The sequence below is a fragment of the Carcharhinus amblyrhynchos genome, chromosome 9 (genome assembly GCF_965287045.1).
Source record: "Carcharhinus amblyrhynchos chromosome 9, sCarAmb.v2.hapA, whole genome shotgun sequence".
In the NCBI taxonomy this organism is placed as follows: Eukaryota; Metazoa; Chordata; class Chondrichthyes; order Carcharhiniformes; family Carcharhinidae; genus Carcharhinus; species Carcharhinus amblyrhynchos.
This window is the reverse complement of record NC_137332.1, coordinates 89994229-90011534: the sequence shown is the minus strand read 5'-3', so window position 1 is coordinate 90011534 and position 17306 is coordinate 89994229. Positions and strand designations below refer to the sequence as shown.

The following is a 17306-nucleotide window of genomic DNA, read 5'->3' as shown; positions in this document are numbered from 1 at the left end:
ATCATGAGCTTTCAGTACGCTGTCCTTGCTCACGAGTCAGGCACTCACCTGAGGAAGGAGCAGTGCCCTGAAAGCTTGTGATTCCAAATAAACCTGTTGAACTTCAACTTGGTATTGTGAGACTTCTAAGTGTGCACACCCCAGTCCAACAGCGGCATCTCCACACCACACTTCTTCCCAAAAATTAAAGAAAAGAGCGTGAATTGGGAAATACAAAGTGCTTTAATTCAAACACAATTTAATTTTCAATGTTTAATTTCAACTTTTACAGTCTTGCATATGATGATGATTACAGCAGTTTAAAATGTACAGAAATAAAACACAAGTGAACCGAACAGTAAAACAAAGGGTGTACGGATTTGCAAGAGGTGTGGTTTGGTTCAAACATCCTCCTCTGTCTGCACTGAGGTCCTCTAAAAATTGTCCTTCTCAGTGATATTCTTCCACAGTGTGATTAAAACACAGCAGTGTCCTGCTCTCCGTTATGAGACAGTTTTTGCAGCAGGCGGAAATAGTAGCCTTCTTGCTTCATTAGTTGCTCATGTTTTCCCTCTTCCACCACCCTCCCATTGTCAATCACAACGATCTTATTTGCCTTTTCCACAGTCTTCAGCCGATGGGCAATCACCAGAATGGTTTGCCCAGTATCCCTGGATAAGGCCTGTTGGATCTGGGAAGAGAGCAGCATATTTCAGCACAGTGGGCAGTGACACCGATTTTGATTTGATTTATTGTCACATGTATTAGCATACAGTGAAAAGTATTGTTCCTTGTGCACTATACAGACAAAACATAGAGAAGGAAACGAGAGAGTATAGAAAAGGTTGCTGCAGGAGATTAAGGTACACGGAGTTGGGGGTAAAGTGTTCATGTGGATTGAGGATTGGCTATCTAACAGGAAGCAGAGAGTTGGAATAAATGGGTGCTTTTCTGGTTGGCAGTTGGTGACTAGTGGCGTGCCGCAGAGATCGGTGCTGGGGTCTCAACTGTTTACCATATACATAGACGATCTGGAGGAGGGGACCGAGCGTAGGGTAACAAAGTTTGCTGATGACACAAAGATGAGTGGGAAAGCAAATTGCTTGGAAGATATGGAAAGTCTGCAGAGAGATTTGGATAGGTTAAGTGGGCGAGGATCTGGCAGATGGAGTATAACGTTGGCAAGTGTAAGGTTATTCACTTTGGAAGGAACAATAGTAAAATGGACTATTATTTAAATGGTGAAAAATTACAACATGCTACTGTGCAGAGGGACCTGGGGGTCCTTGTGCATGAATCGCAAAAACTCAGTTTGCAGGTGCAGATCAAGAAGGCGAATGGAATGTTGGCCTTTATCGCGAGGGGGTTGGAGTATAAAAGCAGGGAGGCCTTGCTGCAACTGTACAGGGCACTGGTGAGGCCGCAACTGGAGTACTGTGTGCAGTTTTGGTCCCCTTATTTGCGAAAGGATACATTGGCCTTGGAAGGAGTACAAAGAAGGTTCACCAGGTTGATACCAGAGATGAGGGGGTTAGCTTATGAGGAGAGGTTGAGTAGATTGGGCATGTACTCGTTGGAGTTTAGAAGGCTGAGGGGTGATCTTATAGAGACATATAAGATGGCGAAGGGGCTAGATAGGGTAGAGGCAGAGAAATTCTTTCCACTTAGAAAAGAAACAAAAACTAGAGGACACAGCCTCAAAATAAGGGGGAGTCAGTTTAGAACAGAGTTGAGGAGGAACATCTTCTATCAGAGCGTAGTGATTCTCTGGAATTCTCTGCCCATTAAAGTAGTGGAGGCTACCTCGTTAAATGTGATTTCTGATAGACAAGGGAATTAAGGGTTATGGGGAGCAGGCAGGTAAGTGGAACTGAACCACTATCAGATCAGCCATGATCTTATCGAATGCCGGGCAGGCTTGAAGGGCTGAATGGCGTACTCCTGCTCCTATTTCTTATGTTCTTATGAATGTAGTGTAATAGTCATAGCTAGGGTGCAGAGAAACATCAATTTAATATGAGGTAGGTCGATTCAAAAATCTGAATGCAGTAGGGAAGAAGCTGTTCTTGAGCAGTAGGTACACAATCTCAGACTTTTGTATCTTTTTCCCGATGGAAGGTGGATCAGAGTATGTCCGGGGTGCGTAGGCTCCTTAATTATGCTGTGGCACAATTCCATCATCTACCCACAAATAGGGGCAATTTTAATTTCACTCAGCCCTTCAGAGTGACATTGATGGGTGCAATACTGCTTCTCACCTAATCTTACTTTTCAATCTGAACTGGTGATTCTCCCATTCTCAGGTGTTCCTGAACACCTCATATTAAACACTCTGGATCAACGTAACTCAATCTGTGATAATGCTGGTCCTGTCTTCTCCACCTGCACTCCCCCAGCAGGTTCTCTATTACACCATGTTACACTCCGTTACATCAGTAATAAACCCAAGCAATTTACATGATGCAACATTGTATTAAAGCATTGTTATGGCAGCAATAAAACACTATTAATCAAAATTGTCATAAAGAAAACACCCACCTACTCCCTCTCCCCCACTGGGCCATCCATCATTTGTTGGTGAATTGGGCAGATAGGTGGCAGATGAAGTTTAATGCAGAGTACAATGCGTCAATGCAGTTTGGTAGGAAGTGGAAAGTCGAGAAGGGATAAAATTCTTAAAAGTGTGCAGGAGCAGCACGTAGATGTGCATAAACCACTAAAGGTGATAGGATTGATGGAGAGAGCAGATAATAATGCATATAGTATTCTGGGCTTTATTAATAGGGGCATAAGAGTACAAGAACAAAGCGGGAGGTTATGCTGAACTTATAAGAAACTAGTTAGACTTCAGCTGGAATATTGTGTACAGTTCTGGGTGCCACATGATAGGAAGGATGTGAACGCACTGGAGAGTGCAGAAGAGGTTTACAAGCGTGGTCCCAGGAATGAGAAACTTCAGTTAGGAGGAATAGATTGGAGAGGTTGGAGGCTGAGTGAGGATGTGATAGAGATGTTCAAAAATCATGAGGGGGCTGGACAGAAGAGAGGGGAGCAGCTATTCCCGCTCTGAAAATGATCGAGAACAAGAGAACACAAACTTAAACTGATTTGCAAAAAAAGCAAATGTGATGTGAGAAAAACTTTTTCACACAGCGAGTGGTTTGGGCCTGGAATGCACTGCCTGAAAGTGTGGTGGAGGCAAGTTCAATCAAGGCATTCAAGAGGATAGTAGATAATTACTTGACTAGAGTAAGAAGTCTCACAACACCAGGTTAAAGTCCAACAGGTTTATTTGGTAGCACATGCTTTCAGAGCGCTGCTCTTCGTCAGCTGAGTGGGAGAGTTGAGTTCACAAACAGGGCATATATAGACACAGACTCAATTGCAAGATAATGGTTGGATTGCAAATCTTTACAGGTACAGACAACGTGAGCGGATAAAGGGATAATGACAAGTTAAAGAGGTGTGAACTGTCTCAAGCTAAGACAGTTAGCAGGATTTTGCAAGCCCAAGCCAAATGGTGGGAGTTACACAGTGTGACATGAACCCAAGATCCCAGTTGAGGCCATCCTCATGTGTGCGGTTCATGTCACACTAGGTGCAACTTGCATTGTCGGTTCTTGTAATGACTTGATTACCTGTTATGACTCACATTCTGACCATTATCTTGCAACTGAGTCTGTCTATATATATGCTGTGTTTGTGAACCCAACTCTCTACTCACCTGAAGAAGGAATAGTGCTCTGAAAGCTCATGATACCAAATAAACCTTTTGGATTTTAACCTGGTATTGTGATACTTCTTACTGTGCCCATCCCAGACCAACACCAGCATCTCCACATCATATTTGAATTGAAACAATGTACAGGGGGACAGGGAAAAGTCAGGGGGGTTGGCACTAAGTCATGATGCTCATTTGGAGAGTTGGTGCAGACTCAATGGGCCAAATGGCCTCGTTCTGTGCCATGGTATTGTGATTCCTAATTTTGCTTTCACTGAGCTCTGGCCTTTCTGTTCCCATTAACAAAGAACAAAGAAAATTACACCACAGGTACAGCCCCTTCAGCTCTCCAAACCTGCACTGACCACGCTGCCTGACTGAACTAAAACTCCCTACCCTTTCGGGGATCACATCCCTCTATTCCCATCCTATTCATGTCTTTGTCCAGATGCCCCTTAAAACTCACTATCACATCTGCTTCTGCTACCTCCCCTGGCCACGAGTTCCAGGCACCCACCACCCTAAAAATCTTGCCTCGTACATCTCCTTTAAACCTTGCCCCTCGCACCTTAAACTTATGTCCCCTAATAACAGACTCTTCCACCCTGGGAAAAAGCTTCTGACTATCCACTCTGTACATGTCCCTGATAATCTTGTAGACGTCTATCAGGTCGCTCCTCAACCTCCGTCATTCCAGTGAGAGCAAACCAAGTTTCTGCAACTCTCCTCGTAGCTAATGCACTCCATACCAGGCAACATCCTAGTAAATCTTTTCTCTTATCCTCTCCAAAGCCGCCACACCCTTCTGGCAGTGTGGCGACCAGAATTGGACACTATGTTCTAAGTGTGGCCTAACTAAGGTTCTATAAAGCTGCAACATGATTGGCCAATTTTTGAACTCAATGCCCCAGCCGATGAAGTAAAAAGTCTGACAACACCAGGTTTTAGTCCAACCGATTTATTTGATAGTAAACTCACTAGCTTTCGAGGGGTTTCCCACTTCTTCAGGTGAATAGAGAGTTCTGGCCTCAGACAGAGCATATAAAGCACAGACAGTTTACAGATTACTGATTAGAATGCAAATCTTTACACCTAACCTGCTGTTCAAATCCTAAAGTGGCCGACAATGTGTGTGGAAGGAGCACTGATCACAGGTTAAAGAGATGTGTATTGTCTCCAGACAGTACAGTAAGTGAAGTTTTGCAAACCCAGCCGATGAAGGCAAGCATGCCGTATGCCTTCTTGACTACCTTCTTCACCTGTGTTGCCACTTTCAGTGACCTGTGTACCAGTACACCCAGATCCCTCTGCCTATCAATATTTGAAAGGGTTCTGCCATTTACTGTAACATATTCTGATATCTTTACGTTACTGCTAGCACCTTCACACTACCATTAACACTTCCTCTGTCTTGTGCCCTACACATCTGCAATCTCTCACAGCAATCACTAACCTTAGTCTGCTCTGCCCCCTCTTCTACAGTATTAAATCCATCATAATTCTGCCTCTCTTTAGCTCTTCAGAAGTCATATGGAAGTGAATTGTTAACTCTCTTCTCTGCACAGATGCTGTCAGATCTGCTGAGTTTATCCAGCATTTTCTGTTTTTTGTGTCTATTAATCAGGGACCAACTTACCGTGTGCTCACTCTCCACATCCAGTGAACTGGTGGCCTCGTCCAGCACGAGTATCTGAGGCTGTCGGATGAGTGCCCGGGCGATGGCTATTCTCTGCTTCTCCCCGGCAGACAGCTGTCCACCTGCCTCGCCTACATCTGAACAGAACAACGTATGCCTCAGTGATGATCAGATACTGTCAATGGTGGAAGAGACATACTCTCATACTGCAATACCCCACATTAATACATTTAAATCCAGGTAGTAACTAACTGAAACCACCCCTGCACCCCCTGCCAACACACACACACACACACAAACACACACACAAAAAACTCACTGCAATCCCTGGCAGTAATACACTGGAAGCCACACAGAAATGAACCAGGTATCCTTAGCAGAAACCCATCAGAATCCTCACCAGTAATTTGCTGGGATTTCCCAGCCAGGATGACAGAGAGGGGAGTTAGTGATATATACTAATGATCTAGATCTGGGATGCAGTTTTAAAGTTTGCAGATGGCACAAAATTTGGAAATGTTGTAAACTGTGAAGAGGACAGCATGGAACTTCAAAAGGATGTAAATAAATTGGTAGGTTGGGTAGATAGGTGACAGATCAAGTTCAATGTGGAGAAGTAAGGAGACTATTTTGGTAGGAAAAACATGCAGAGACAGTATAAAATTAGGGGGAACATTCTTAAGAGGGGTACAGGAGCGGAGAAGTTTGGATGTGTGTATACATAGATCACTGAAGGTGGCAGATCAGGTAGCAAGAGCAGTTAATAAAGCATTTAGTATTCTGGGCTTTATTAAGGACATAAACTACAAGAGCCGCAAGGAGATTATGCTGAACTTATACTTGACACTGGTTAGACCTCAGCTGGAATATTGTGTACAGTTCTGGGTGCCACACTATAGGAAGGACGTGAACACATTGGGAGTGCAAAAGAGGTTTACAAAAATGGTTCCAGTGAAACTTCAGTTGTGAGGATATATTGGAGAGGTTGGTACTATTCTCCTTGGAGAGAAGGCAGCTGAGAAGAAATTTGATTGAGATGTTCAAAATCATGAGGGACCAGGACAGAGTAGATAGGGAGAAACTGTTCCTTCTTGTAAAAAGATCAAGAGGGCACAGATTTAAAATGATTTACAAAATAAACTAATGTGACATGAGAAAAATCTGTTCCCCCAGCAAGTCATTGGAATGCACTGCCTGGAAGGGTGGTGGAGGCAGCTTTAGGCAAGACATTCAAGAGTGTGTTCAATGATTACCTGAATAGAGACAATTATCAGGGGTATGGGGAAAAGGTAGGGAAATGGCACTAAGTCATGATGCTTGTTTCGAGTGTGTGCAGACACGATGGGTCAAATGACCTCTTTCTGCACTGTAATAATTCTGTGACTGAAGTGGTTATACTCTGGTGATTAATAATCCTGAAATTGTGCTTACTGACCAGACATCTTGATCGTGCCCAGCTGTGGAGTCAGTCAGTCACTGGCAGTGGCAGGGTCATGAGCAGTCACTCCCGGTATTGAGGACACTCATGGTTACTCCTGTTCTGGAGTCACCAGCAGTCACTCTGTTTCAGAGTCACCTCCAATTATAAATGGCCAGTTCCAAGTCACTACCGGCTTGCAGGCAGTCATAGAATCATAAAATCCCTACAATACAGAAGGAGGCCATTCAGCCCATTGAGCCTACACCAAACACAATCCCACCCAGGCCCTGTTCCCGCAACCCCACATATTTACTCCACTAATCTTCTGACAGTAAGACAATTTAGCGTGGCCAATCAACCTAACCTGCACATCTTTGGACTGTAGGTGGAAACCTGAGCACTTGGAGGAAACCTAGTCATGGGGAGAATGTGTAAACTCCACATAGACAGAGAACCCAAGGTATGAACATTAATCTAGTGATTAAAGACTCTAAAAGCTTCTATAAATATGTGTAGAGAAAAAGATTAGTAGCCAGAAGCCGGGGAAATTATAATGGGCAACAAAGAAATGACAGAAGGATTGGACACACACTTTGGTTCTGTCTTCACAAAAGAGAGCATAAAAACCTCCCAAAAATGTTAGGGAACCAAGGGTCTAATGAGAGGGTAGAACTGAAGGAAATCAGTATTAGTAAGAAATGGTGCTGGGGAAATTAATGTGGTTAAACGTTAATAAATCACCAAGGCCTGATAATCTGCATCCCAGAGGATTAAAGGAAGTGATCCTGGAATTATTTGATGCATCAATGGTCTTCTTCCAAAATTCTATAGACTCTGGAGCTGTTTCTACAGACGGGAGGATGGCAAATGTAACCCCACTATTTAAAAAGAGAGTGAGAGACAATAGGGAGAATTACAGGCCAGTTAGCCTGACATCAGTAGTGGGGGAGATTCTAGAGTCTGTTATAAAAGACGTGATAACAGACCATTCAGAAAGCATTAACGGGATTGGACAAAGCCAGCATGGGTTTACAGAAGAAAACTCGTGCTTAACAAATCTACTAGAGTTTTTTGAGAATGTAACTGGTAAATTAAATAGAGGATGCTGTGTATTTGATCTTCAGAAGGCTTTTGATAAAGTCCCTCATCAGAGGTTAGTACGGAAAATTTAAACTACATAGGCTGGCACGGTGGCACAGTGGTTAGCACTGTTGCCTCAGCACCAAGGGCCCAGATTCAATTCCAGCCTGAGCTCAGTGTCTGTGTGAAATTTGCACATTCTCCCTGTGTCTATGTGGGTTTCCTCCAGCTTGCCCAGTTTCCTCCCACAATCCAAAAATGTGCAGGTTAGGTTGATTGGCCATACCAAATTGACCCTAGCGTCAGGGGGTTAGAAGAGTTTACAGGAATAGGGCCTGGGTGGGATTGTGGTCGGTGCAGACACAACGGGTCAAATAGCCTCCTTCTGCACTGTGGGGATTCAATGATTCTATGATATGGGGTAATGTATTGGCATGAGTTGAGAATTGCTTGACAGACAGGAGACAGAAAGTGGGAATAAATAGATCTCTTTCTGAGTGGCAGGCTAGTGAGTTACCGCAGCAATCAGATCTTGGGCCCCCGCTATTCACATATATGTATGAGGGGACCAAATGTAATGACAACCAATTTGCTGACGACACAAAACTGGGTGCAATTGTGAGTTGTGTGGAAGATGCATGGAGGCTTCAAGGTGATTTAGACAATTTGAATGAGTGAGCAAACACATGGTGGATGCAGTATAATGTGGATACATATGAAGTTATACACTTTGGTATGAAAAAAAGGAAAGAGTATTATTTAAATAGGGGTATATTGGGAAGGGTAGATGCATAAAGAGATCTAGGTCTAATCTTATACATTAGTCAATGAGAGTGAAGGGGCAAGTGCAGCAAGCAATTTGGAAGGCAAATAGTATGTTGGCCTTCATTGCAAAAGGGTGAGAGTTCAGAAGTAGGGATGTCTTACTGCAGTTATGTAGGACATAGATGAGGCACATCTGTCATACTGAATGCAGTTTTGATCTCCCTAAGAAAGGATATACTTGCCATAGAGGAAGTGCAGCAACTGTTCACCAGGTTTATAATAAGGTTGATGGGACTGTCCTATAAAGGACAGAATGGTTCAACTAGGCCTATATTTACTGGAATCTAGAAGAGTGAGAAGGATCTCTTTGAAATAAAAGGCAGCACGGCGGCATAGTGGTTAACACTGCTGCCTCTCTGTACCAGGAACATGGGTTCAACTCTAGCCTTGCGTGACTGGTTGGGGAGCGCAGAACCAGGGGACACAGTCTCTAGATACAGATTAGACTATTTAGGACTGAGATGACGAGAAATTTCTTCACTCAAGGGGTAGTGAACCATTGGAATTCTCTACCACAGAAAGCTGTGGAGGTCAAATCATTGAATGTATTCAAGAAAAAGATTTAGATTTTAATGGTGTGATGATAAAGTGGGAACATGGCATTGAAATTAGGATCAGCCACAATTATATCGAACGTTGGGGCAGGCTCAAAGGGCCAAATGGCCTACTTATGCTCCCAGATTCTATGTCTCATGCGATGGTGTGCAATGATACCTGTGTCATATCCATGCTGTAGTTTCTTGATGAACACATGCGCATTGGCTCTTTGAGCTGCTGCAATGACGGAGCTCATTGGACATTTCGGGAAGCCGTAGCAGATATTCTCCTGGATAGAGAGCGCGAACAGCACAGGCTCCTGACCTACTAGACCTAACTGGGAAAGGAAGAACAAAAACATACCAGCTTAGTTCAAAATCATTAGCAGATACACAGAAACAGTACGGTTACAGGTGGTGCCAATGAGAGTGTATTAGGGAGGGATAGCAAGTGCTACAGAACTCAGAACAGTACAGGCCCTTCGGCCCTCAATGTTGTGCCGAGCTTTGTTCGAAACCAAGATCAAACTATCCCACTCCCTATCATTCTGGAGTGCTCCATGTGCCTATCCAATGACCGCTTGAAAGTTCCTAAACTGTCCGACTCCACTATCACAGCAGACAGTCTATTCCACACCCCAACCACTCTCTGAGTAAAGAACCTACCACAGACATCCCTCCAAAATCTCCCACCATGAATCTTATAGTTATGCCCCCTAGTAACAGGTACATCCACCCGAGGAAATAGTCTCTGAACATCCACTCTATCTATCCCCCTCATCTTCTTATAAACCTCTCATCCTCATCCGTTCTAAAGAGAAAAGCCCCAGCTCCCTCAACCTTTCCCCATAAGACCTACCCTCCAAACCAGGCAGCATCCTGGTAAATATCCTCTGCACTCTCTCCAATGCTTCCACATCCTTCTTATAGTGAGGTGACCAGAACTGCACACAATATTCCAAATGTGGTCTCACCAAGGTCCTGTACAGTTGCAGCATAGCCCCATGGCTCTTAAACTCAAACTCCCTGTTAATAAACGCTAACACACTATAGGTCTTCTTCACGGCTGTATCCACTTGAGTGGCAATCTTCAGAGATCTGTGGATATGAACCCCAAGATCTCTCTGTTTGTCCACAATCCTCAGAACCCTGCCGTTGACCCTATAATCCGCATTCAAATTTGTCCTACCAAAATGAATTACCTCGCACTTTCGACACCCTACACTCGGTTCCCTCCTCCAGATCATCTACATAAATGGTAAAAAGCTGAGGCCCCAGCACCGACCCCTGGGGCACTCCACTAGTCACCATCCGCCAGTCCGAATAGCACCCATTGACCCCCACTCTCTGCCTCTTATTTGACAACCAACCCTCTATCCACGCTAACACCCTACCCCCAACTCCATGTCCCTCGACCTTCTGCAATAACCTCTTGTGAGGTACTTTGTAAAACGCCTTCTGAAAATCTAGAAAGACCACATCCACCGGCTCTCCTCTATCCACCGCCCTAGACACATCCTCATAGAACTCCAGTAAATTTGTCAGACACGACTTCCCTTTAATGAAACCGTGCTGCGTCTGCTCTATCAAGCAATTCCCTTCAAGATGCCTCGCAATTTCCTCCTTAATGACAGATTCTAACATTTTACCTACCACAGACGTTAAACTAACCGGCCTATAATTCCCCGCCTTTTGCCTGGCACCCTTCTTAAACAACGGCGTAACATTAGCCGCTTTCCAATCATCCGGCACTTCCCCGGAATCCAGCGACGTTTGGAAAATAACCACCAAGGCATCCACTATCACCTCCGCCATTTCTTTCAGGACCCTCGGATGCATTCCATCCGGTCCTGGGGACTTGTCCACAATCAGCCCCTCCAGTCTGTCAAGCACCGCCTCTCTAGTAACAGTAATGTCATTAAGACCCTCCAGTCCTACCACCTTTCCATCGCTAACACCCGGCAAATTATTCACATCCTCCTCCGTGAAGACAGAAACAAAAAAGTTATTCAATACCTTAGCCATATCCCCATCCCCTACCACTAGGTCCCCTTTCTCATCCTCTAAAGGACCAACATTCACCCTAGCCAGCCTCTTCCTTTTTATATATTTATAAAAACTCTTGCTATCCTTTTTTATATTAAGCACTAGCCCAGCTTCATAGTTTCTCCTACCCTTCTTTATCAACTTCTTTGTCAATCTTTGTTGATATTTAAACCTCTCCCAATCCTCTTCTCGCCCACTACTCTTAGCTATTCTAAATTCCTCCGCTTTTAGTTTAACACTTTCCTTCACCTCCTTCGTTATCCACGGCTTATTACCTCTCCTCCTACTATCCTTTTTGACCATTGGAATAAATTTCCGCTGAGCACCAAGAAAGATCTCCTTAAAGATCCTCCACTGCTCCTCAACAGACCCTCCCTCCAATGCGCTCCCCCAGTCCACATTCGCCAATTCTTCTCTCATCCTACCGTACTCCCCTCTATTCAAACAAAGGACGCGTGTCCGGGAACCCACTTTCTCCTCCTCCATCTGCACCAGAAACTCCACCATACAATGATCACTCTCCCCAAGAGGATCCTTCACCACAAGGTCCCTAATTCTACCCGCCTCATTACATAGCACCAGATCCAAGATAGCTCACACCCTCGTCGGCTCCAACACACACTGTTCGAGGAAACTATCCTGGCAGCATTCCAAGAACTCCTCCTCGAGCCCCCCGCGTCCAACATGGGTCGACCAATCAATATGCAGATTGAAATCCCCCATAACTACGGCCGTCCCATTCCTGCACGCCGCACTTATTTGCACGTTAACAGCCCGCCCCACTTCCAGATCATTATTCGGGGGCCTATAGACGACACCCACCAGCGTCTTCCTCCCTTTGTTGTTCCTAATCTCCACCCACAACGATTCCACCCTCTGCTCCTTGGCTCCAATATCATCCCTTGCTACCACCGTGATGCTATCCTTAATCAGCAGAGCTACGCCTCCCCCTTTTCCCTCCTGCCTATCCTTCCTAAACACTTGATAGCCCTGTACATTCAGCTCCCAGTCCCTGTCACCCTGCAGCCACGTCTCTGTAATGGCCACCAGATCGTATCCATTTGTGTCGATCTGCGCCACCAGCTCATCCACTTTATTCCGAATGCTTCGTGCATTCAGATAAAGCACTTTCATCCCAGCCTTCACCTGGACCCTATTTGCCGCAACGCCACCAACCATACTCACGCCCCCTATTCCCTCTATTATTGGGACATCCTCGGCCTCTTCCCTTACCTGTACCCTCTCCTTAACTTCAGACCTCGTAACATCACCTACCCTCGCACCCTCCCCCGCCCCCCAATTAGTTTAAAGCCCTGTCTACAGTCCTCTTTACTCGATTCGCCAGCACTCTGGTCCCAGCACGGTTCAGACCAACCCCATCCCGCCCGAACAGGTCCCACCTACCCCAATACTGGTGCCAATGCCCCATAAATTCAAACCCATTCCTCCCACACCAATCCCTGAGCCAGCCATTCACTTCCTTAATCCTGTCAACCCTACGCCCGTCTGCACTCGGTTCAGGCAGTAGTCCAGAGATAACCACCTTGTCGGTTCTACTTTTTAATTCCATTCCCAGCTTTTCATACTCCCTCCCCAGATCCTCAGTCTGCATTTTGCTTACGTCGCCGGCACCCACATGAACCACAACGACCGGATTCTCACCCTCCCACTCCAGGTTCCTCTGCAGCCCAGATGCGACATCCTGGACCCGAGCAGGTGAAGGCAGGTTCACACAGAGAGTGGTCAGTCTCTAGACTGGGCTATGAAGCCATCTTTTCATATTGTTGGTTCATTTCTTTTTAATGGATGGAGGTATGTTCTGTTTCTGTCCCTGTCCCTGGGGATACTGCACCTGGTGCACTTTATTCCTGTGCGTGCCTATCACATTCTGTCACAGTGCACATCACACTCTTCCTGTGCATATCACACCCCGTCCCACTTTGTGTGTTACACTCTGTCTCTGTGTATATTACACGCTGTTCCTTACCTTGTTGTGAAAATATTTGTGGTCGTATTCCTGGATGGGTTTCCCATCGAGCAGAATCTCTCCGGACTGGGGTTGATAAAACCTCTCCAGCAGAGCTACACAGGTGGTCTTCCCCCCACCAGAGGGGCCCACCAGGGCTGTGATCTCACCAGACTTCAGCTCAAAGGACACGTTCTGTAAAGAAATAAATTAGTCTTAAGTAGCACTTCAGTTTGGAGCAAGACAGGAGACAGGAAACATGGTCTGTAACTGGCAAAGGACAGACATCTTGTCACCACTCAGGGGTGAATCCATCCCGTGAAGGAGTCTGAAACCTGGTACAAAAGAATGGAGATCAATGTTTGTTCCTCAAACTAAGATAGTGAGTGAGGAACAAAAAGACTAGAGGAGGATGGAGAGGACTTGGACAAGTGATCATCAACAGCTTAAATGCTGAAAACTGAGGGAATTGTTCAATGAAGAGTGCAGGAAGGCATGTCAGAAGCAGCATCAAGCGTACCTAAAAGATGAGATGTTAACCTGAAGCTACAACAGGACTACTTGCATGCCAAACAGCAAGTGACAGACAGAGCAAAGCAATCCCACAACCAACGGATCAGATCGAAGCTCTGCAGTCCTGCCACATCCAATCGTGAATGGCAGTGGACAATTAAACAATTCACTGGAGAAGGAGACTCCACAAATATCCCCATCTTCAATGACGGAGAAGTCTAACACACCAATACAAAAGGTAAGGCTGAAGCATTTTCCACAATCTTCAGCCAGAAGTGGCATGTGAATAATCCATCTTGGTCTCTTCCATTGGTCCCCAGCATTGCAGATGCCAGTCTCCTCTAATTCAATTCACTCCACGTGATATCAAGAAACAATTGGAGGCACTGGATGGGCAAAGGCAATGGGCCCTGATAACATTCCAATAATAGTACTGAAAACTTGTGCTCCAGAAATGCCACGGCGCTAGCCAAGCTCTTCCAATACAGTTACAACACTGGCATCTACTGACAATGTGGAAAATTGTCCAAGGATGGGGATGAAATTGAAATGGTCAAGAGCTTCAAGTTTTTAGGTGTCCAGATCATCAACCACTTGTTCTAGACCCTCTATGCCAATGCTAAAGTTAAGAAAGCACACCAACACCTCTACTTCCTCAGGAAACCAAGGAAATTTGGTATGTCCACTACAACTCTCTCCAACTTCTACAGATATAAATCAGAAAGAATGCTTTCTATGGTGTATCATAACTTGGTATAGTTCCTGCTTTGTCCAAGACCGCAAGAAACTACAAAGAGTCATGAACGAAGCCCAGTCCACCATGCAAACCAGCCTCCCATCCATTGACACCGTCTACACTTCCCATTGCCTCAGAAAAGCAGCCAACACAATCACAGGTCCCATGCACCTCAGACATATTCTCTTCCATCGGGAAAAAGATACAAGTCTGAGGACAAGTACCAACTGACTCAAAAACAGTTTCTTCCCTGCTGCCATCAGACTTTTGAATGGATCTACCTCACATTAAGGTGATCTTTCTCTCCACCCTAGCTATGACTTTAACGCTGCACACTCTCCTTTCCTTCTCTATGAATGGTATGCTTTGTCTGTACAGTGTACAAGAAACAATACTTTTCACTGTATACTAATACATGTGACAATAATAAATCAAATCAAGGTATCTCCTGTACACAAAAACCAGGACAAATCCAGCCCAGCCAATTACCGGCCTATCAGTTTACTTTCAATCATCAGTAAAGTGATGGAAGGGGTCATAACAGTGCTAGCACCTCTCAGCAGCAACTTGCTCAGTGATGCCCCATTTGGGTTTTGCCGGAATCACTCAGCTCCTGACCTCGTTACAGCCTTCAAACATAGGCAAAAGAGCTGAATCCCAGAGGTGAGGTGAGAGTGACAGCCCTTGACATCAAGGCTGCATTCAACCGAGTGTGGCATCAAGGAGCCCTAGCAAAACTGGAATCAACTGAAATGGAAAATCCTCCACTGGTTGGAGTCATACTTAACACATAGAAAGATGGCTTGGGGTGGTTGGAGGTCAATAATCCCAGCTCCAGGACAGGAGTTCCTCAGGGCAATGTTCTGGGCCCAACCATCTTTATCAATGACCTCTCTTTGATCACAGGAAGATGGGTCATCATAGGAATAAATGTCTCTTTTTCGAAGTGGCAGGCAGTGACTAGTGGGATCCCATAGGGATTAGTGATTGGCCCCAGCTATACACAATATACGCCAATGATTCGAATGGGGGAATCAAATATAAGATTTCCACATTTCTGGCAACTTGGTGGAAATGTGAGTGGTGAGGAGGGTGTTAAAAGGCTTCAAGGTGACTTAGACAAGTTGAGCTAGTGGACAAACACATGACAGAAACATGGAAACATTGAAGTTAGGAGTAGGAGGCCATTTGGCTCTTTGAGCCTCCTCCGCCATTCATTGCAATCATGGCTGATTATCCAACTCAATAGCCTAATGGTATTACTGTCACTGAATCTTCCATTATTAACATCCTGGGGGCTATCACTGACCAGAAACTGAACTGGATGAGTCATATAAATACTGTGGCTGCCAGAGCAGGTCAAAGGCTAGGAATCCTGCAGCGAGTAACTCACCCCCTGACCCTTCCAAAGCCTGTCCACCACCTACAAGGCACAAGTCAGGAGCGTAATGGAATATTCCCCACTTGCCTGGACGAGTGCAACTTCAACAACACAAGAAGCTCGACACCATCCAGGACAATGCAGCCCACTTGATTGGCACCCCTTCCACAAACCACCACTGACAAACAGGCTTGGGGACGTGGGTGGATACAGAAGGTGAGTTACTTGCTAGCAGCCATGAGTACCATCTACAAGATACACTGAAGAAATTTACCAAAGTTCCTTCAGCAGCATCTTCCAATCCCACGACCACTTCCATATAGAAGGATAAGAGCAGCATATACCTGGGAACACCATCACCTGGAGATTCCCCTCCAAGTCAATCACTCATCATCCTAACTTACAAATATATCACCGTTCCTTCACTGTTACTGGGTCAAAACCCTGGAATTCCCTTCTTAACAGCATTGTGGATAAGCCTACATCACACGAACTGCAGAAAGTCAAGACAACTCACCACCTCCTTCTGAATGGCAACGAGGGATGGGCAATAAATGCAGGTCTAGCCAGTGACACGCAGATTCATTCGATTCCAAAATATCTGATCTGTAATCTTTTTAGGATCGACTGTAATATTACCATTAATAACTGATCTTGGGGATATATTGGGTTTAATTCAATTATAAGCTTACCTTTAAGACCTGGACATCTGGTCTCGTTGGGTAGCAGAAGGATATATTCTGGAATTTCACATCTCCTTTCAGCTTTTCAATTTTTAACTTCCCATCATTGGGAATGCTGGATTTCCGGTCTAGATATTCAAAGACTTTCTCTGCTGCTCCCACTGAATGAATCATCTCAGAGTACATGTGAACCAAAGTCTGTTCAAATTGAGAGAAAGCAGCATGAGCTTGATTGTATCCATTCACTTTCCCACAGGGAAAACCAGAACAAAGCAACATGTGCATACACATAGCACAACACAGGGAAACACAGAAAAATACATACACCAACAACACATGGAAACACAGACAACACAAACATCCAAATATTCCAGAAACACTTAGCAGAAGTAGCAGAAACATTTCTGTCACACAAGAGCCAGGCAATGACCATCTCCAACGAGAGAGGATCTAATCATCACCCCTTGACATTCAATGGCAAACCATCTTTGAATCTTCACAGGATATCAATATCCTGGGGGTTACCATTGACCAGAAATTGAATTGGACTAGCCTTGTAAATACTGTGGCTACCAGAATACGTCAAAGGCTAGGAATCCTGCAGTGAGTAACTCAACTTCTGACTCCCCAGAGCCAGCCCATCGTCTACAAGGCACAGGACATGAGTGTGATGGAATACTTCCCACTTGTCTGGATGGGTGCAGCTCCGACAGCAGTGAAATGTGCGTGTATTGGATAAGAAGGCAAAGGGACAACTCAGACAGGAATTTGGTAGCATTCTGAG

General features: G+C 45.0%; 1 protein-coding gene across 2 annotated transcripts in view; it reads right to left on the bottom strand.

Moving 5' to 3' along the window:
* Positions 1 to 203: 203 nt before the first annotated feature.
* Positions 204 to 17306, bottom strand: part of LOC145347992 (antigen peptide transporter 2-like) — a 54059-nt gene continuing 36956 nt past the window's right edge. For both annotated transcript variants that reach the window (XM_080196066.1, XM_080196067.1), the window contains 5 exons: positions 16532 to 16720; positions 13231 to 13404; positions 9376 to 9535; positions 5337 to 5473; positions 204 to 670 (listed from right to left, as the gene is read on the bottom strand). In XM_080196066.1, coding sequence (XP_080052192.1) covers positions 455 to 670; positions 5337 to 5473; positions 9376 to 9535; positions 13231 to 13404; positions 16532 to 16720 — 876 coding nt within the window. In that variant the 3' untranslated portion in view covers positions 204 to 454. The remainder of the gene's footprint in view (positions 671 to 5336; positions 5474 to 9375; positions 9536 to 13230; positions 13405 to 16531; positions 16721 to 17306) is intronic.